At 46.4% G+C, this 21085-nt stretch overlaps 1 protein-coding gene across 1 annotated transcript in view; it reads left to right on the top strand.

Moving 5' to 3' along the window:
• ACTMAP (actin maturation protease) overlaps positions 1 to 17173 on the top strand; it is a 32571-nt gene extending 15398 nt beyond the window's left edge. The window contains exons 5-7 of the mRNA XM_066581230.1: positions 1380 to 1509; positions 13303 to 13373; positions 16788 to 17173. Coding sequence (XP_066437327.1) covers positions 1380 to 1509; positions 13303 to 13373; positions 16788 to 17095 — 509 coding nt within the window. The 3' untranslated portion in view covers positions 17096 to 17173. The remainder of the gene's footprint in view (positions 1 to 1379; positions 1510 to 13302; positions 13374 to 16787) is intronic.
• Positions 17174 to 21085: the final 3912 nt, after the last annotated feature.

Here is a 21085-nt window from a genome sequence, read left to right as displayed (position 1 = left end):
ACAGGAACTATTCCAATGATATCAGCTTGGGCTTCCGTTTAACAGATCCTTTAAATCACACGGCACGAGTGCAGTTGTAGAACTAGAGCTAAAGTAGAAAAAATGTAAAAAAAAAAACCTATCCATTAAAAACTGACCATAACGGGTAATACAGAAGGGAATTTCTTCTTTAAGAAATCCTCTATATCATGATATTACGGGAATCTCTCTGTTTAGTGTTCGCACAGCGCTGCAGGGAACTCCTTCTTTGCCACTCCTGCTCGGACTGTCAGCTGTCATACGCTGGTCATAGCCCTCATATGTTCGCTGCTGGATCCCACCAATTTCAAAAGAACCCCCAACAATCTAATGTCTGCTGGGTCTACTTCATCTCCCGCCTGCAGGTTTCTTTAAGCCTCTTTAATCCAAAGGACATATATTTATGCCATGGGGGCACAGGGTATGTATGGACTGGGATCGGAAGCCAATCCCGCTCCATACAAGGTGGGTGCCAGCTGTCTTTGACAGCTGACACCCGCTTGCAACAGTCACGATCAGTGCTCACTCTTAATGCGACTATTAACCTTTTAAATGCTGCTGTGAATTCTGACAGCGGCATTTAAATCCCCCACTTGGCATTCAGGAGTTCTAAACAGCCCCCTCGCAATGAGACTGCAAGGTGCTGTTCAGTTGTCATGGCTGCTTAGGGCCTCCTGAAGGCTCCCAGGGCTGCCATGAATAAATTAGACTGCCTGTCATTATATGGTGTAATGCAATACTATGCAAGTTCAAGTTTCCTCAGGGGGCTAAAACAAAAGTAAAAACGAGTAAAAAAAATTAAAAAAAACTCCATTAAAACTTTAAAAAACCTTTTTCCATATTTAAAATAAAAAAACAAACAAAACATATTTGATATCATTGAGTTTATAAAAGTCTGATAAAAGCCAATGGAAAATGGTGCAAAAAAAAATATATATATATATGTATATATATATATATATATATGTGTGTGTGTATATATATATGTATGTATGTATACATATATATATGTATATGTGTGTGTGTGTGTGTGTGTGTATATATATATATATATGTATACATATTTTTTTTAAGTATTTTATTTTTTTAAGAATAGTGCAACAAAAACACAGAATAAATTTGGTATTGTTGTGACTTTACTGACTCACAGAATACAGTTCTCATATCATTTTTGTCGTAGTGCGTATGGCATAAAAACAACAGTCTCCTAAACCCTTTCATCTCTCTCCAAGCGCATGAATGGGTGTAAATAAGAAGGCGCCGTTCTCTGCTTTACTGGGCGATGAGGCTGTAGACGCACAATAACATTACTGTGTTGATGGATGTGGCAATAGTGGATTAAATCCTTCTTCCTACCCTAGCGGATAACATGTCCTACCTCGCTGAGGAAGTTTTTGGCTGCGACTGTGAACTCCTTACAGGAGGGATGGAAGGCGAGAACAGAGACAGAATACTGGGACAGGTGACAGCCGGGCTTCCTGTTCTCATCCCGTATCCTTTACCACAAGATGGTGTCAGCTGGGAAAGTTAACTTGGGTGATTCTAGACATTATTTCTATACTGTTATGGACTAATGAGTTACTCCTCCTCTACCCACATCTACTTGCCATTTCCTCTGAACAGCAGGATTGGCTGCGTACCTTTCCAGCCATGTCCCCTCTGATTCCTCCTATGGTTCATTTTACCTCGATTCCCCCCTCCCTGTTTGCCTGCCATTGCTCTGGTTACTTTTATAATCTATTGTAAAGTGGGCAGTCTCCACACCCTATGTCAATCATACATAATGTCATCTATTGACACTAGGCAGTGGCGACCACCATCGGGTGTACAGTGCTGTATGTCACCAGTGATGCACTGATATCTTGACATTGCATTGGGTCCGGCAGGTAGCGGGTACTGTGAAGAGGAGAAGCTGTCTGCAGCATAGAACGGCTTCTCCTCACAGTGCGCCACCAGGGACAGAGCTGCTGGGTACAAAGCCACTGAGACTTGGCAGTGGGTTATAACACTATCGTCGTAGGACAGAGCAGAAGAAGGGTAGTCAAAGGGTTAAAAATTAGTAATATAAAAAACATTTATTTAATGCAGTATTATAATGGCATCAGTTGTGTCTGCAGCTGCACTACTACTGCTATGCAGCTAGCTGAATATGAATTTCTCTAGCAACGTCTTCACCTTGTCACAAACCAAAGAAGAGTTTTCAAAGAAAAATGTACAGAATGGGCTAAGAAATCTTATTGCAAAAATGCTTAGAATCGCCTATTTTGTACATTTAGGGGAAAAAAAGGAAATAACGGTTACACTTTAATCCCTTGCTGCCAAAGGACATATGTTTTTGTCCTGGAAGGGTGGTACTTAATGCAACAGGGTGCAGCAAGCTGTGACTGATAGCCAGCCTGCAACAGTGGGCATTGATAAGAACAGCGATCATCGCTATTAACCCCTCACATGCTACAATCTACATAGATCGCGGCATGTGAAGGTTCACAGAAGGAGCACACTCCCTCTGTGACGTCATCGTCCCACTGCGATGTAATCGTGGAGAGCTGATCGGTTGCCATGGTAACTGGACACCAGATACTTGCGTCCAGGCATGCCATGGCCTATGATTGCTATTCTTAGCAATAGGGCATTGCAGTACAGAAGTATAGCAATGCATTTTCATAGTGATTGTAGCCATTATGGTTCAAGGTCCCTGCAGGGACATAATAAAAATGCAAAAGGTAAAAATAATAGAAAAAACTTTTTTGCACATTTTCCTGTTTGTATATAAAAAGATTTAAAGAAAAAAAAACCACATATGTGGTATCATCATATCCGTAATGAACTGTACAATGAATTGAAAACACTATTTATTTTGTACGGCAAAAAAACTGACAGAAAAAACCCTTATGCTTATTTTGTTCATTTTGCTTCTCAAAAAATGCAATAAAAGTGATCAAAAAAGCCATATGTGCCCCAAAATGGTACACATAAAAACTACAGGTTGCCCTGCAAAAAACAAGCCCTCACAAAGTTACGTCCACGGAAAATAAAACAGTTATGGGACTTCGAGTGCAACAATGTAAAAAAAAAACAATTTCCCAAAAACATGGGTTTTATTGTGCAAAAGTGGAAAATCCTAAAAAATAAGAATAATTTTAATATCACCGTAATCATACAGACCCGCAGAAAAAAATGTATCATGTGATTTATGCTGCATGAATAACGCTGTAGGAAAAAAGAAGAAACAATTGCAGAATTTATGTGTTTTTTCTCCCTGTCCTCTAAAAAATTTATAAAAAGTTTTACAATACATTATGCAGTACCAATAAAAACTACAGTTCGCCGCGCAAAAAAAGAAGGCCTTATACGGCTGTGTCGTTGTAAATATTAAAAAAGTTATAGCTTTTATGGTTCAAAATGTGTTTATTCGGTTTTTTTTTAACATTTATATAAAGCATGTATAGTAACAACAGGGTATTCTTAAATTGCAGTCAATAAACTATTTAACGCTTCTCTGCATTTGGTTCTTAAATTGTATCCAGTGTCGAACTCTTACTCGTATCTTATGAACCTTTTCTAACAGTCAACGTAAAATAACACGTTACATGTAAGTTGCTGTTTCCCTTCAGTAGGGACATAAACTGTAGAACAAAGGAAAGAAAAGTGACAAAAGGTAGAAAATTAGTGAAACTCGAGTTAGGGGGAAATGGAGGGGGACGGGGGGGGGAGGGGAACGACCTGCCTGCCTGGTCCTATATATCTCGCGTGCCTTGTTCATATTTTACTATGTTAGAGTGGCGAAACTCCGCGGGGGGGGGACTGAACCTGTCTGCACCCATTTGGTTACTTCCGCCGTCTCTCGCTGTGATGTCCAGGCTGTCCATACCGCTATGTGTTTGTTATGTCGCATTTTGTCTCTGGCGCATAGTTCCTCCAGGTAACCTATCCGGTCTATCGTTTCTAGCCACATTAATCTCGAGGGGGTTGACTGCATTTTCCATCTCCTCGGGATCACCTGCCGTGTCGCTAGTATAAAGAATTTTAGTAGCGATTTTTTGGACCTCGACAGGGCCCCAGGAAACATCGACAGCAGGGCCATCTCCGGTGTCATTTGGGTAGGTACCCCACTAATCCAGGCATATAAGGCTCCTATCTCCTGCCAAAGGGGACAGATCATTGGACACGACCACCACATATGAATGTATGTGCCCCTCTCTGATTGGCACCTCCAGCATGAATCCGGGTACTGGGGGTATATCCTGGCCAATCTCTCCGGCGTCCTGTACCATCTGGTTAGTATCTTATAATTCAATTCCTGGAACCTGCTGGATATGCTTAGTTTATGTGTGAGGATGTATGCCTTCCTCCAGTCCTCCTCCGAGGGTGGGCGGCCTAAATCCACCTCCCATTCCCTCTCTAGGGCTATCCCGCACCTCTGTGTGTCCAACCCAACCAAGAAATGGTAAAGGTTGGACGTGTTACCCTTTGCTGCTGAGTTCTGGGTGAATTGACACTCAAAGGGGGTGAGGTTTGCCCTCCACGCTTGGTCTCCTCTTAATGTTCTTACGTAGTGACATAGTTGGAGGTATTGGTACCATGCTCCGGTCACGGGTTCCCCTCCCCCCTGTATTTCCCTGAGTGCTTTAAGACCGTCTTCATTAAGCATGTCTCCCACCCTGGGGATGTCTGCACTCTGACCCTCTATCAGCCTATTGACCAATGTTGATCCTCTGAGGAATGTCGGAATGTCCTGGTTACCCACTAGTGGCGTCAGTGGGCCAGGCCTCCCGACCAATCCTAGCCCGGTGGCCCACCCCATCCACGCCGCGAAGATCCCCTCTATAAATGGGGATAGTCCAATACCCTTATATTTCCCGTTTCCAGGGATCCATATTAGGCCGGATATGTTATGTGGGACCGCGTCTTGTTCCATAATCACCCACCTTTTTTGGTTCCTGCCTCTAGTCAGCTCCAATATCCGTCGGGTTAGCGTAGCTCTGTAATATAACGCAATATTCGGTATCCCCATTCCTCCTCTCTCTTTAGGTCCTGTGAGGGCCCTCCAGTTTCGCCTGGGCCTCCCTGAGCCCCATACAAAGCGCATAACCATTCTTCTTACTTTGTTTAAGAAGTTCCCAGGGAGGGGTATTGGTAATGTCTGCAGGACATACAGTATCCTGGGGAGCACATTCATCTTTACTGAACTGATCCTACCAAACCATGTGAGGGGCGCTGCTTTCCATTTGTCCAAGTCTTTTTCTAGTTTTGTTATTAGTGGTTGATAGTTTCTTAGGAATAGTTCCTCTACTTTCTGTGTGATATTTATACCTAAGTATTTGATCCCTTCTTTTACCCATTTAAATGGAAAGGATGCCTGCAGGACTCTCTCCTCAGCTTCGGGGATAGTCACGTTTAATATTTCTGATTTGTTTAGATTTACCTTGAAATTTGAGAGTCGACCAAATTTCCGGAACTCTTCTAGTACACATGGGAGGGCCACGCTAGGACTCGACATGTATACTAGCAGGTCATCTGCATATAATGCAATTTTCTGTTCGTTTTGTGCTATCTGTACCCCTCTGATGCTCGCATTTGCCCTCAGGGCATTCGCCAGTGTCTCCATCACTAAAATATATAGCGAGGGGGACAATGGGCAGCCCTGTCTCGTGCCGTTCCTTATCTGTACCTGCTGTGATAGCCTGCCGTTTACTCGGATTCTCGCCGACGGGTTGTTATATAAAGCCATAATCCATCCCAAGAATCTTGAGCCTAAGCCGATCTGTTTTAACACCGCTTCCATAAATCTCCACTCTACTCTGTCAAACGCTTTTTCGGCATCTACCGACAGCAAGCACAGAGGATCTTTCAACTTAGCCGCCCTCGAGACCAGAGCTATCGTTCTTATGGTGTTGTCTCCTGCTTCCCTTCCCGGCACGAAACCCACCTGGTCCCCATGTATCAGTGCTGGGATATGGGATTGCAGGCGCCCAGCTATCAACTTAGCAAATAGTTTGACGTCAATGTTTAGTAAAGAGATCGGTCTGTAATTTCCACAGCACGTTGGGTCTTTGCCAGGTTTGGGGAGAACTGTGATGATCGCCTGCAGTGCCTGTGCCGGGAAGGGACATGTCCTGGAGATCTTATTAAAGGCTTCCAACATCAGAGGGGCCAGACGCTCCATACATATCTTATAAAATCGCGGCGTGAAGCCGTCGGGGCCAGGGCTCTTACCAATTTTTAGTGATATTATGGCTTCTTTCATCTCCTGGAGGGTAAAGTCCTCATCTAGTGCCTGTGCCTCATCGCTCGTGATGCGGGTGTATGTGTTTTCAACCACGTATGTATTCATATCCGCCCCTAGTCTTTCTTCAGTGTCCCCGGGTGTCTTCCTAATATTATATAATTCTTGATAGTACTTATGGAAACTCTCTAATATCTCTGTGCTACTGTGGACCTTCCCCTTCCCAGGTTTGTGTACCTCAAACACATACGTCTGGGGTGCTCTAGGGTTGAGTGCTCTGGCTAGGCCTTTACCGCTCTTATCTCCGAACTCGTAGTGCCACCCTTGTGACTTCTCTCTTTGGCACAGCGAGGTCTGATCCAAGATGCGCACTATTTTTATTCTGGTTGCCGAAATTTCTGCCGCCACACTATCTGTAGGTGTGTTTTTGTTGGTGGATTCTAACTTATCTAGTTGGGACAGGAGTCCTTCTAGTTTGGCGGTCCTCAGTTTTTTGAGACGCGCCCCATGGGAGATAAAGATTCCCCTGAGGACGCATTTGAGGGCCTCCCATTTCACGGGTGCCGACGTGTCATCTGTGTTATGGACTTCTAGGAATGTATCTATTGACTGTTGTATGTCCTGCAGACAGACCTCGTCTTCTAACAAGTTTTCGTTTAGTCGCCAGGAGGAGTACGTGTCTTGTGTGTGTCCCCGTGTTAGTGATCCCCAGACCGGAGCATGGTCCGACCAAATAAATGGGCCTATATTTGATGTGGGCTTTCTATCCAACAATTTGTGTGAAATGAACAGATAGTCCAATCTGTGGTAGCTATTATGGGCCAGAGAGTGGAAACTAAAGTCCTTCTCTCCTGGGTGTAATATCCTCCACAGATCCACTAGCTTGAGATTTGTTAATTCTGATCGAATTCTGTGTCGTGCTGGTGGGGAGATCCCCGACTTACCCCCGGAGGTGTCGCCAGCTGGGTCCATGGTTAGATTAAAGTCCCCGCCAAGGATGATAGAAGATCCACCTGCAAAAGTCGCCAGGGCCCCCAGTACTCGGATCCCAAAGCGTTTCTGGTCCTGGTTCGGGAAATAAGCATTTGCTAACGTTATGATTTCATTGTCTATTTGAATTTTAATGAAGATGTATCTCCCATTTTTGTCAGTTTCCACGGTTAACACTTTGTGGGGTAATCTTTTGTGGATCGCTATAGATGTACCACCTGCTTTTTTGTTTGGGTGCGGGCTGTGGTACCATGTCGTATAGTGGCGGTATTTACATTTAGGGATTTTTGTTTCCTGAAAATGGGTCTCCTGGAAGAAGACCACCATGGCTCCCTTGCGGTGGAGGTAATCCACGATCTGTCCCCTCTTGGCAGGTCCATTCAATCCCCTTGCATTGAAGGTACAAAAAGTGAGATTAGCCATCATCTGGTATTAGGTGAGCGGTATATTCTTGCGGTAGGTGGAAACGAGGCAGGCAGGTCAGGGTTGGGGAAGGGAAAGATAACGTGAGGTGTACGTAAAGATAAGGCATTGTCTTATTAGAGAAGGAGAGTTAAAGAAAAAGAAAAAGAGATGAGGTCCACGACGTGGGCCTTACGCAGTGTAGAGCAACTGCGTATGTAGTCAGGGAGAGCTATTGGTCACCAAGTACCAATATTCGCACTAAGTGCGATTGGTCGCCCTGTGTGAGGAGCGCGGTTGCACCAGCCAGAACAGACGTGGAGCCCCCGCGTCCCCCCCACAACACGACCCCCTACAGATTTCTACTACCCCCTCCGGGGGACTTTGGATGAAGGCTCTCGAGGCACCTTATAATAAACATTTAAATTAGAATCTTCAACTGTTTATATTGAGTTCCGTCTTTAGGTGAGTTGGGGTGATCTCCGACTCAGAATTTGTGCTAAGTGTTCCCCCCGCCCAAGGTCAGGCGAACTCTCGTTTACTCCCGCTGTTGCAATAGGGGTATAATCTTCACGCCGGCCCCCTGTGGAGGGTCTTATCCACGGGTCGCTCCACGGGTGGAAAGTTCCATTGAGATCTTTCAGTATGTAAGTCTCTGGTCACAGGGGCGCGGGGGTCATTTCGTTCCGGGTTGGAAAGAGTTCAGGTGTTCTGGGGGGTCAGGGTCGACCTCTCTCGTCGGGTTTTGGTACGCATGGTCTGCCACTGTTCTTGGGCCGTGGGAGCCACGATTGTCGGGGTCGAGGGCCAATCGGGCAACGCCACCATTGGTAATTGAAGTGTGCCCAGGAAGCTGGGCAGATCGCCGGCCGACCGGAACACCGCCGACTTCCCGTCTTTGTTAGCTGTCAGGGAGAAGGGGAACCCCCACCTGTATGGGATCCCCTTGGCTTTCAGAATTGACAGCAGTGGTTTCAGTGCTCCTCTCATTCTTAGCGTGTGACGGGCCAGGTCTTGTAGGATGATAATTGTTTTGCCTTGATAGTTTAGGTCTCCCCTCTCCCTGGCTTTCCTTAGGATCATATCTTTGTCTTTGAAAAAGTGGACTCTGCATATGACGTCCCTGGGTCTATTGGGGTCGTTGGCTCTAGGCCCCAGAGCCCTGTGTATGCGATCAATTTCAATGTGTTCTTCTGCTTTGCGATTCAGCAGTTGTTGAAAGAAGGACTGCGCCCACGCATCTAGGTGTTGACTCTCAACTTCTTCCGGGAGGCCCCTTATTCTCAGGTTGTTTCGCCTGTTCCTATTTTCCATATCATCCAAGTGCATGACGATGCTGGAAATTTGATCTGCCTGGGCTTGTATCGCCTGCCTGTGAGTCTCTAAAATGGCCACCGTGCCTTCTTGGTTCTCCTCTACTTGTAATATTCGGTGACCCAAGTGTTGTACGTCATGGTGTATATTTTCTAGTGCTTTTTTGTTTGACTCTTCTAATCTCTGGAAGAATTTATCTAGGTCATTTTTAGTAGGGATGTCCATAATTCGCCTCTTCCATGTCTCCTCTCTGATGTCAGTTAGGGGCCCTCCATCCTCCCTGCGCGTGGGGCTGCTGGTCGTGCTATATGGCTGTGGGAGGGGCCAGTGAGGGCTACTGCCCCCATCAGCTACTGGTGACTGCCTCATGTATTGTGGTGGGCTATGTGGCATGTTGGGGCTGCTGCATCGTTTACTCACTGCGCCCTCTGAGTCTCTGGGTTCGTCCTGCTGTGTCCTTTCCGCCTCTCTTGGCTGGGGGCTGTTCTCCGCTGCTTCTCTGCCTCTGCCGGGTGTCTCCAGGCTGTCAGCTGTCTCTCCCTGCCGTCCGGAGTGCTGTGCCGGCTCTGCTCCTTCCCTGCTCTCCCGCACCCTCTGCCTCGTGGGTGCCGGCGCCATCTTGCTCCCGCCGGCCGCCTCGCTCCCGCCGCCGAGAAATTGCTCCAGCGTGCTCCCTCTGCCCGCCGGGGTGCCGGACTGCGCACCCGCCGCCTTCTTCTTTCCCATGGTGTGTCGGGCGGTCACCTCTGGAAGCTCTACGGTGCCTCTGTGAGCTGCTATAGGTGAGGGACGCGGGAGCTCGCTCGATTAGCGACCTACTCCGGCATCAGCTGGCCACGCCTCTCAAGTTATAGCTTTTAAAAGTGGAAATGAAAATCCCCAAAAAAAAATCATCACGTCCTTATGGCAAAAAAAAAAAAGGCTGTGTCTTTAAAGGGGTTGTCTCGCGAAACCAAGTGGGTCTATACACTTCTGTATGGCCATATTAAAGGAGATGTCCCGCGCCGAAACGGGTTTTTTTTTTTTTAAACCCCCCCCCCGTTCGGCGCGAGACAACCCCGATGCAGGGGTTAAAAAAACCACCCGCACAGCGCTTACCTGAATCCCGGCGGTCCGGCGTCTTCATACTCACCTGCTGAAGATGGCCGCCGGGATCCTCTGTCTTCATGGACCGCAGGGCTTCTGTGCGGTCCATTGCCGATTCCAGCCTCCTGATTGGCTGGAATCGGCACGTGACGGGGCGGAGCTACACGGAGCTACACGGAGCCCCATAGAGAAGAGGAGAAGACCCGGACTGCGCAAGCGCGGCTAATTTTGCCATCGGAGGGCGAAAATTAGTCGGCACCATGGAGACGAGGACGCCAGCAACGGAGCAGGTAAGTATAAAACTTTTTATAACTTCTGTATGGCTCATAATTAATGCACAATGTACATTACAAAGTGCATTATTATGGCCATGCAGAAGTGTATAGACCCACTTGCTGCCTCGGGACAACCCCTTTAATGCACTTTGTAATATACATCGTGCATTAAATATGAGCCATACAGAAGTTATTCCACTTACCTGCTCCGTTGCTAGCGTCCTCATCTCCATGGTTCCGTCTAAATTCGCTGGCAGCTTGCTTTTTTAGACGTGCTTGCGCAGTCCGGTCTTCTCCTTTCAGCACGAGCCGCTTCAGTGTGCTCCCCGCTACAGCTCTTCTGCGCATGCGCAGATGAGCTGTCACTGCTCGGGAGCGCGCTGAAGCGGCCATTCTGTACCTTCCTCTGTTAGAGGAAGGTGCAAAGCCACCCAGCTGTCCGGAGAAGCCGTCCAGCTGTCCTGCCGTCCAGGTAAGTGATGGGCCGGGGGGGGGGGGCTGTCGTCGCTGTCGCTGCGATGGGGGGGGGGCTGCCGCTGCGATGGGGGGGGGCTGTCGCTAGGCCGGGGGGGGGCTGTCGCTAGGCCGGGGGGGCTGTCGCTGCGATTGGGGGGCTGTCGCTAGGCCGGGGGGGGTTGTCGCTGCGATGGGGGGGCTGTCGCTAGGCCGGGGGGGGGGGCTGTCGCTAGGCCGGGGGAACTAGCGCTGGGCCAGGGGGGTAAGTGATGGGTCGGGGGTGATGTTCAGTGACAGGTGAAGGCCCCGGAGCCCAGCGCTGGGCTCCGGGGCCTTCACCTTGGCTGAGGGTCTAGCGCTGGGGAGCCGGGAGCGTAGCGCTGGGGAGCCGGGGGCTAGCGCCGGTTACCTGCTGCCTGGCGGTGGGTGACTGGTCGGCGGCTGCGGGGCGTCTGGTCGGCGGCTGCGCGGCGTCTGGTCGGCGGCTGCAGGGCGTCCGGTTGCCATGGAGACACAGCTGGCAGCGTCTCGGGAGCACGCACGTCGGGCTGCAGCGAGCGACGGGGAAAGAGCCGGCGGCCATCTTGGGGAAACTTTTATAAGTTGCTGAAACGCTGGAACGGTAAGTACGAACCAGCTAGGAAAGTCATTTACAGGGGTAATTAGTAATGTATGTTTAATTAGGGGGACTGGGCAAAAAAAAAAATTAACTGCTTCCTCGAGACATCTCCTTTAAGGGTCAAAGAATGCAATTAATAATAGCTCAGGACCTGAAGGTTGCAAGTTCAATCCCCACAAGGTTCAGGTAGCCGGCTTAAGGTCTGTAAAATGAGTACCCAGCTTGCTGGGGGGTAATAAATAAATCACCTGAAAGCGCTGCTGAATAAGTTGGTGCTATACAAAAATAAGAAGATTTATTTTTTATATATATTTTTTTAAGTCAATATGGAAAATGGACTATTTATATCATTGCCTTCAGCTTGATGGCCACTAGGTGGCAGCAACAATGCATAAAGTAAATTGACATGTTAAAGCGGTATTCCTACTTTTGACATTATATGTGTCCAGTAGATGTGAGTCTGGGACCCGCAGCTATCCCCAGAACCAACTGCCACAACCAAGTAGAAAATAAATGGAAGGTGATAGTGCATGTAATACCCCTGACCCGCATTTAAGAAGTGGGACCCGCATGTATCAGAAATGTATGGTGTATCCTTTAGATAAGTTATAAATGTCTGAGCTGGTAATACCCACCAGAATCCACATGAAAACCATGTCAAAATCCACTCTATTACGAGCATGTGTATTTGTGTGCGCGTATGTGCGCACAAACCCACGCTTCTATTAGAACCATTGTTTTCCTATGGTGTGTTCACATGTCCGTGTTTTACATGCATACAAATTTGCACACCTGCAAAAGATAGGACATGCGTGCACAATAGGTCTGTGCTGCACGTAAATATTCCCCGCGGGGAGTCTCCTCATCAATGAACACTGTGAGAGCACTGTCACGGTGTTCAGTGACAAGGGAACTCCTCGCGGGGAGTAAAGAATTCCCTGCCATGGCTGTGACAGCTGTGGCAAAGGAACGCTGCTGCCAGCGGCCCTATAGAAAGGAATGGGCTGCAGGCAACCACTGCAGTAATTTTTGGTGAAGGGCTTTAAAAATAAGCTCTTCCCTGAAAAATCATCCCTAGCTTGTCCATCCATTAACTTTAATGAGTAGTTTTGGTGCGTAAAAACACAGCAAAATAGGGCATCCTATGATTTATTATCACAGATCGTCGGTCCATGGAAAAAATCACACGTGTAAATGTCTTCCTTCACTTTAATGACGTCTGTATTCTCCTTGTTATGATGGGCACATACTGAATAAAGAGAGAAGAAAGCTTTTATCTCTATGCATCCAAGCTCCTATCATTTAAATTCACTTTAATGGGTTTGAGTTCTGTCCAAGTTCTGTTATTTGCAAACTCGGACAGAAGTCTAGCGTTAAACTAGGCTGTATGAATAGACCCTACCTAGCACAGACTGCAGAGATTATACTCGTACATTTAAAGGGAGCCTGTCAGCAAGTTTTCCCACCCTGTATTAAATAGAGTTGAAGAGACTCAGATATTTCCCTCCAGGCCACACCAGGCAGCCCCTGTTCTCGGTTGGCGATGCATATTGATTTGCAGTCTTCGTTGTAATCCCTTCCGGAGAACCTCAGCTCTCCTTTATTTGCTGAGACTTCAGCGTACTGCGCATGCCGCTAAGGGATCGTTATTCCACAGTCATCTGATGCTAATGGAAAAGCTGATTCCTCTCAGCTTATTAGAATACAGCGCAGGAAAACTTCATAAGCGGATTGTAAAGGTACCGGAGACGTATTACAAAACCAAATAGTAGTAAGTGAATGTCATTAGCAGCGCTGTTTAAGGTTTACCCTGCATTGCATTGTAAAAAGTTGATTACAGGTTCCCATAAACCTGCTTTTGATATTGAATGTTATCAGAAATATTCGTGTATTTACGTATTTAATAGCATGTGCAGATATGATGAGGACTTCAATCATGAACCGTGCCAGAGAGATGGGCACCGGGCACACTGGGCAGTTATTTCAGGTAAGCACATTCACAGATTGCATGTTGCGGCAGGTTTTGGTTTTCGTTTAGTGGTCTGATTTATGCTAGGACTGCTTTGGATTTTCCTCTCAGCTTTCTCTAGCACTGGTGGAGTGTCTATGGGAGTGTTCTGCTACCTGTTTCACCTGCTTAGCAATTAGGGAGGGCTTTTATTCCTGTCTTGGCTATGGACTTGTGCTGATTATTCTCAGTCTCCATCTAATGGTTGTTGGAATCAGAGCTGGATCTAGGTCTCCTGTTTTTTTCCTGCTTGTCTGAAGCTACGTACTGTGGTTATTGATGGTAGTTGTATTCTTACTTAGTTGTTTACTTCTGTCCCAGATAGGGACAGTGAGTGACCGAGGATCATGGGTCAGGTGCATTCTTATCAGGACATGAAATACGCTATAGGCAGGTACGGTATCTTATCCTGAGTCATATAGGGAAGGTTCTTCTCTTCCTCTGTTATTCCACATATTATCTGTGGTGATTTAAGTTCTTTGATCCACTGTATATAGCCCAGGATCTGTTCGGGGGACCAGTTTCCGTACATCCTGGTTAGACGTGAAACTGTACACTACTTGGATGTTTTATAAGCTGCTAATTGTAAGGATCCGCCAAGCAAGACCTCCAAGATCACTAGAATAAAGGGGCTACAGAAGTAGTAAAGCACACTAGACTTGCAACAAAGCTTCATTTTCCTATATAGGATGCAAGGCTCCCAGGCAGGAACCCAACAGATTATGGGTATGCTAGAAGCTGAACCCCACAATCCACTTAATATATAAGGTGGCCCTTAGCTATAGGTCATTTTCCGAAAGTTAAAGGGGTTGTCTCGCGAAAGCAAGTGGGATTATGCACTTCTGTATGGCCATATTAGTGCACTTTGTAATATACATCGTGCATTAAATATCAGCCTCCTGATTGGCTGGAATCGGCACATGTGGCGGGGGCGGAGCTACATGATGACGCATACAAGGGGGCGGAGCCAGAACGCCGCTGCTGCCGAACCGAGCCGAAGGGAAAAGACCCATCTGCGCAAGCGCGTCTAATCGGGCGATTAAACGCTGAAGTTAGACGGCACCATGGCGACGGGGACGCTAGCAACGGAGCAGGTAAGTGAATAACTGCCGTATGGCTCATATTTAATGCACGATGTATATTACAAAGTGCATTAATATGGCCATACAGAAGTGTATAACCCCACTTGCTGCCGCGGGACAACCCCTTTAAACTTTTGCTGATCCCACCCCCTCATCCTGTTTCAATCTACAAAAAAACGGGCCGGGCAAAACTTCAGCTCAATCGGACAACTGCTAGGCGACCCTCAAACGCCTTGAAGTTGGAACATAGTATACGCATTCCGCAATAATTAATTCCATTCCAAAGCCCTATACTCTTCGCTATCTCCACCATTTTTTTTCCCAAAAGGTAATTTCAAAAAGTTCCAGAAATAACATGAAAAATGTAAAAAATATTAATTTTTTTTAAATAACGCATTCAACTTCAATAAGGCCCCCTGCACACGGGCGGAAATTCTGCAGCGGGATTTCCCGCAGAATTTCCACCCGTGCCCACCTGCATAGGATTGTATTAGATAATGCAATCCTAGGCAGACAGACGCGATTTGTCTGAGTAAAAACATGCGCGGAAAACAAATCGCGGCATGTCCTATTTCCTCTGCTAGACCCGCACAGAAATGTCAGTGGTGACGGGCCGACTCCTCTCTGTGCATGCATCGGCTGGCCGGCAGCTGGAACATAGCAGAGAGTGAAGATGCTGCGAGTGATTGAGCCACAGGGCGGTGGAGGGGCACGGGACCGCATCCCGCTGCGAAAATTCTCACAGTGGAATCCGACCCGGCCGTCTGCAGGTGGCCTAAGAGAAACCCATTTTTACAACATAATCTGAATGATCGAAAATTACTTTTTCCTAAGAGGATTTAGCAGCAAGTGAGTTTATTTTACGGCCTCCGGCAACGATCTGTAGGACAAGTTGTTTCTCAGCTTCATCTTCTGTGAGAATGTTCTTGTAATGCGTTTGACACCTCTTTCTGCAACGTCATTCACAACAACCGTCTTCTCAGGTTTTTCAATTCCTCTTTTGTAACCAGGATCCTCCTTCCATTAAGGGCCGTGATAAAGCCTGATGACGTTCCCTATGTATAACGCAGACCAAAGGTGCACAGCGTTCTACATACGGCGCCATGTTAAAAGGAACGCCGCCGTTAATAGCAATGTTACTTCTAACGCAGCAAAAGTACTTCATGGAGCGTTATTGTGCAAATCGTATAACGTAATTCATGCATAACATAATTTTATATTAAGGCAATTGTAGCATCGGCTTAACATAGCAATGCTAATTAAATTAATGAAAACTCTCATTACCTTCCATTAATAGTGCTTACAAGTGGTTATAAGTAAGATAACTAAAAACAAAAGGATCTTAAAAAAATGAATTTCCAGGCAAAAATTTAAAATCTTCATGATCGATGAGGGTCGCCTTGCAGTTGTCTGATTGAGCTAAAATTTGGCACAGATCATTTTTTTTGTTGATTGGAACAGGATGGGGGGTGGGGGGGCTAAACCTTTAGAAAGTTAAAAAATAAGGGCCAACCTAGTGTAGATTTGAATACACTGTGCTACCAAAAGTAGTTGGACACCTGAGCAAGAATCAAAAGTAGTACTTATTTCCATATGATAGTACTTAGTGGGGCTCCTTTGGCCCTAATGACATCATATACTCTGCATATCTTACTTTTAACTAACATCTGATATGCTTCAGCTGGTATTTCCCTCCATTCATCCTGTAAACGTATGTCGAGTTCTCTCAAAGAATATGGACACTGTTCATATTTCCTGGCCCAACGTTCGAGTTCATCCCAAAGATGTTGAAGTATGGCCGACCGTTCCCAGAGTATTATTGTTCATGTCAAAGTACACCTCTGTGTTTATGGTTCTTGTAACTACAACCAGCAGGGTGAGGCCATGCCACGTAAAACCTCTCCAGACCATAACGGAACCTCCGCCATACTTAACTGTTGGCACAAAACATTTAGGTAAAAGGTGTTCCCCAGGCTCCTCCACACCCAGGTATGTCCATCTGATTTGAAGCTGGAGTAGCGTGATTCCTCAACTATCCAATGGCGATGCTCCTGGCACCATTGTAGACGGGCTGATGCAGTGCACTTCATGAGGGACAGCTCATGTGTAGTGGCATAACCCAATAGCATGCAGTTCCCATCACAAACTATGGCTGACTCTTCCAAGGGTCTGCATCTTAAGTAGCATGGCTTAGGATATGTGACATCCTAATAAGACAATCTTTTCTATCTGTAGGGTTGTCCAAATACATTTGGTAGGAGAGTATATAGTACATATGATGCCCATTAACAATGTCATTCTTTATTCTCAGGGGCTCTTCTTGGAATGCAGAATGGCTCTTTTAACTCTGATCCCGAAATCCCAAGACTGTTCCAACCCCCATCCAGTCCCTCAGCCCTCAATACAGGCGACATAGAGCAAATCTACCTCATCGCAAAACAGGGCAAGAGCCTCCGATATCAGCTATGGGAATACGGATCATTGAGTCATAGTAATAATCAGCTCCTTCACCTGGACCCCAAGAGAACCTGTGACGGCAATGTCTATGTGGTTCCTGCAGGGGGCGTACAGGCTGGGCTGTGCGGTAAAGTTTTGCTTTTGAAACAATCGGAGCAATGAAAGTGGAAAAAGACTGAGAGCTCAACAGTGTTATTATTTTTAAGAGTATATCGAAGTAAAGTGAAATACTTCATATCACACGAGGTGAAGAGCGTTTTCTGTTCTACTGTAGGGAACAGGTCAATCTGTGGCCATTTATCAAATGACTATAAGGTCGTCCAGCATTCCCTGCGCCAGACCCCATAGAATGATGTTGATAAAGTGATTGCAAATATTTCCAGAATATGTAGACAGAGACGGCATCCATCCCGGTGTAAAATGATCATCCAGTCTTTAGATGGCCAGCGTCTGTCTGAGGCAAATATTCAAATGCTTTCTTTTTTAGGAAATATTACACTGAATGTCCCCTTTATTAGAGACACCCATCTAGCAGCACATTGGATCTTCTTTTGGCCTTGAGGACTGCAGTCGTTCATCATGGCGTCCATTCGCAGGTATCAGAGGACCCAGGGTGTGCCAAGAAAACTGTCCTCACACCAATACTCCACCTCTACCAGCCTGAACTGTAGACAGGAAGGGTTCATCATTTCATGCTGCTTGTGCCAAATTCTGACCTCCCATCAGCACGGTGGAACAGAGATCTGGATTCATCTGGCCAGGAGATGTTTTTCTACTGTCCAGTGATCCAATTTTTGCGCCCTTTTGCCCACTGGAGTCTCGCCTTTCTATTTCTTTTAGACTGGCTTCACATGACCGGATTTTTGCTGCGGAATCCACAATTGGCGTCTGCATGGAGGATCTGCAGCAAATACCTTTCAAAGGCATGTTATATAAACTCGCTTATTCCTTCACACTCGCTGAAACGAATTGTGATTTCCGTGAGTGTAGGAAAAATCGCAGCATGCTCATTTTGCTGTGGACTCCGGCTGGATGGCTTCCATTGAAGTCAATGTAAGCTGTCTGACCCGCAGCCCATCCACAACTGACATTGGATAGGCCGCCTAGTAACGGCGCAGGAAGAACAAATATTAAAAAAAAAATCTGTACTGCACATGACTGACGGCGAGCGTCGGCGGTCATCCGCAGTACAGCAAAGGCAGGTACGCTGGGTTGCCGGTCGGGTCAGAGTTGGAATCCGCTGTGGGAACCGGCATGCGGAATTCGGCTCTACAGTGTGAAGCTGACCTTGGACACAGTGCCACTCAAACTGGCCATCTACTGTTATAGCCCATCCGTGTTAGGCAGGTTTCACACGGGCAATAAAACTGTGCGAGATTTGTCCGTTGCGAGACGCACAAATATGAACCCCATTCATTTGAGTGGGTTCATACACATGAGCGAAGTTTCAGCACATGGCACCACGATGCTATGCGAAAAATAATTGCAGCATGTTCCATCGTTCTGTGATATCGCCCATTGTCCTCAATGGAGACAGCGGCAGCAGCAACCAATGGGAGAGCTTCGCGATCCTTTGTGACAGCAGCTGCAGGGGATTCCTTCATCCACGCGGGGAAACCCTTCAGGCGCGGCGGAGATGGAGGGATTCCCCATGGGGTTGATGGAATCCCCTGCCACTGCAGTCACAGTGTACGTTATATATTTATATTCTTTGTGTCCATCAAAATCCGTACAGGTGAAATACTGGTGGAAATTGGAAGCGTTCCACCCAGACGGAGAATTTATGAAACTTGGATCAAACTCTCTATGTAAAAGGTATTGAATAAGTAAAAACTGAATGAAGTATATTTATTAGTATGCAAATTATAGGGTGCTTTGTTATGCAAATTGCTATGTTGTTTTAGTTTATCTCATGAAGTGCTTTATGTAGGAAGCTCCTTTTTCTGGCCACAGATTGCCGGTGAGCAGGTATGCCACATGTTACAGTCTGAACTCCGTACATCTAAATGTCGGACATTGGGATGTTCCAAACAGAGGCATCATATCATGACATCTCCTGAAGGTCTGGCCGTAGCGCAATGTCAGTACAGAGTGGTTACTCAGTGGACCCAGGAAGGCTCCAGTACTTGCAGGCCTGGCACAGGTTCACGCAGAAGGACAATGCCATGTCAAGATCGCCAAATTGTGAGGATGGAGTCAGCCCTCGCACAATTGCAACTAGATTGCTTGAAAATGGGCTACATTCTTGGACCCCCATGCAGTGTGTTCCGTTAATCCGATTCCACTGCCAGCAACGACTAATCTGGTGTACTGCTAGACACAACTGGACACATGGGTGCAGAACAGTTGTGTTTAGTGACGAGTCACGATTCTGTCTGTGGCAAAGTATTAATCGGCAACATGTCGATCAGCATTTTGGAGAAAGGCCCCACCTTGCAGTCAATTCATAGCATCACACGGGTCCAACCCCTGGAGTGATAGTTTGTGGGGTAATCAGCTATGACAGTAGGGTGAAATAGGTAGTTGTTGCGGGCAAAATGACTGTCCAACATTATGTAGATAGAATGGTACAACCTGTTGTCATACCCTACATGAGCACCATCCAAAATGGTATCTTCCAACAGGATAATGCCCATTCACATACTGCAGCCATCACAAGACGCACCTTGCAAGGTGTTATGACCATGGACTGGCCCACATGGTCCCCAAATATATTCCAATAGTGCATTGCTGGGACGCCACAGGTAGATGCATTATGTCAGATGGTCACCAACCACAAACTATACAACAGCTGATTGTACAAGTAATGTAGGCATGGAGAGACCCCCAACAAGATATCCGGATACTTAGGCCAGGCTCACACAAATGGATTCGAATTGTGGATTCTACGATTGCCGTCTGCACGTAAAATCCGCAGTAAAACATTGAAAGGCATGTATTTTTGAATTTTCGTTCACACTTGCAGGTATGAATTGTGTATTCCGTGAGCAGAAGAAAAGACGCAGCATGCTCTATTTTCGGAAGGATTCCATGCGGATGGCCTCCATTGAAGTCAATAGATGTGAGTGTTTTGTCGCCAATACACAATTAACATTGTGTATGAGCCCCGGAAACGCTCGCAACTTCACAGAAAAATAGATAGAAAAGCCGTAACGCCAGCTGGAGGGGAAAAAGAGATCTTTTTTCCGCGCAGATGATACGCTGTGCACACACAAAAAATTGCTCGCATCCGCGTTTTTCTGCAACTATTTGCAATTACTTTCCGTGAATGATCGCAGGTCTTCTGCTTGGGGAAATCCGCATGTGGAACATGACCTGTTCGCGTGAGCCCAACCTACTGATTCAATGCCTGCAAGAATCCAAATGTGTTTCGGCGCTCATGGTGGGCACACATCTTACTGAAGCCTGAACCGAGCTGCTATAACCTCCCAATCATTCCAATTTGCTGCCATTTATTTTGGGTGTGACTCGGTGCATATCACCATGTTTTATGAAATTCTGTCTGGGAATAACACTTTCCATTATCACCAGTGTAATAAGGCCCATTTAGACACAACGATTATCACTCAAAACTTGCAGCTGTTTGCATATACAAAACAGCTGCTTTGTTCTCGGAGCTATCTCGTCGTATCCTGTTTTGTCTGCATTAACTCTTAAGTAGCTAATTAGCTACTTAGAATTATGCAAAGATGATCACTCAAAACTGTCATTTGAGCGAATTTTGAGTGATCATTCTGTGTAAATGGGCCTTTAGAAATACCTTATCTAGGAAGATTACCTGAATGGGATACAACTGTCTTCACTTATCAGGTGAAAGCAGGACTTTCATTCACTGACAGCAAGCAGGAAAGATTGTAGTTGTGTCCCTACATGAGGTCAGTGTAATGTGATCACACAGGATCTGCACCAAGCGAGAAGAGAGGAAGTGATGTTCTGAGTAACATACATGGGGTAGATGAGCAAGCTCTAGAACATACAGTAGGCAGTACAACGGTGAGATCACAGAGAAGATTTGTGCCAAAGGCCTCGTGTTCACGGGCATAGTTGAATTGCAGACGATCCACAGTTCAATATGCCCCATAGACAATCATTGGGCATCTGCAGGTAATGAAATATCTGTGGATGTCATTTTTTCCTGGGATGCGGATCGCA

The sequence above is a fragment of the Eleutherodactylus coqui genome, chromosome 10, assembly GCF_035609145.1.
Source record: "Eleutherodactylus coqui strain aEleCoq1 chromosome 10, aEleCoq1.hap1, whole genome shotgun sequence".
Lineage (NCBI taxonomy): Eukaryota > Metazoa > Chordata > Amphibia > Anura > Eleutherodactylidae > Eleutherodactylus > Eleutherodactylus coqui.
The sequence above is the reverse complement of the archived record's forward strand: the minus strand, read 5'-3'. Positions and strand labels throughout refer to the sequence as shown.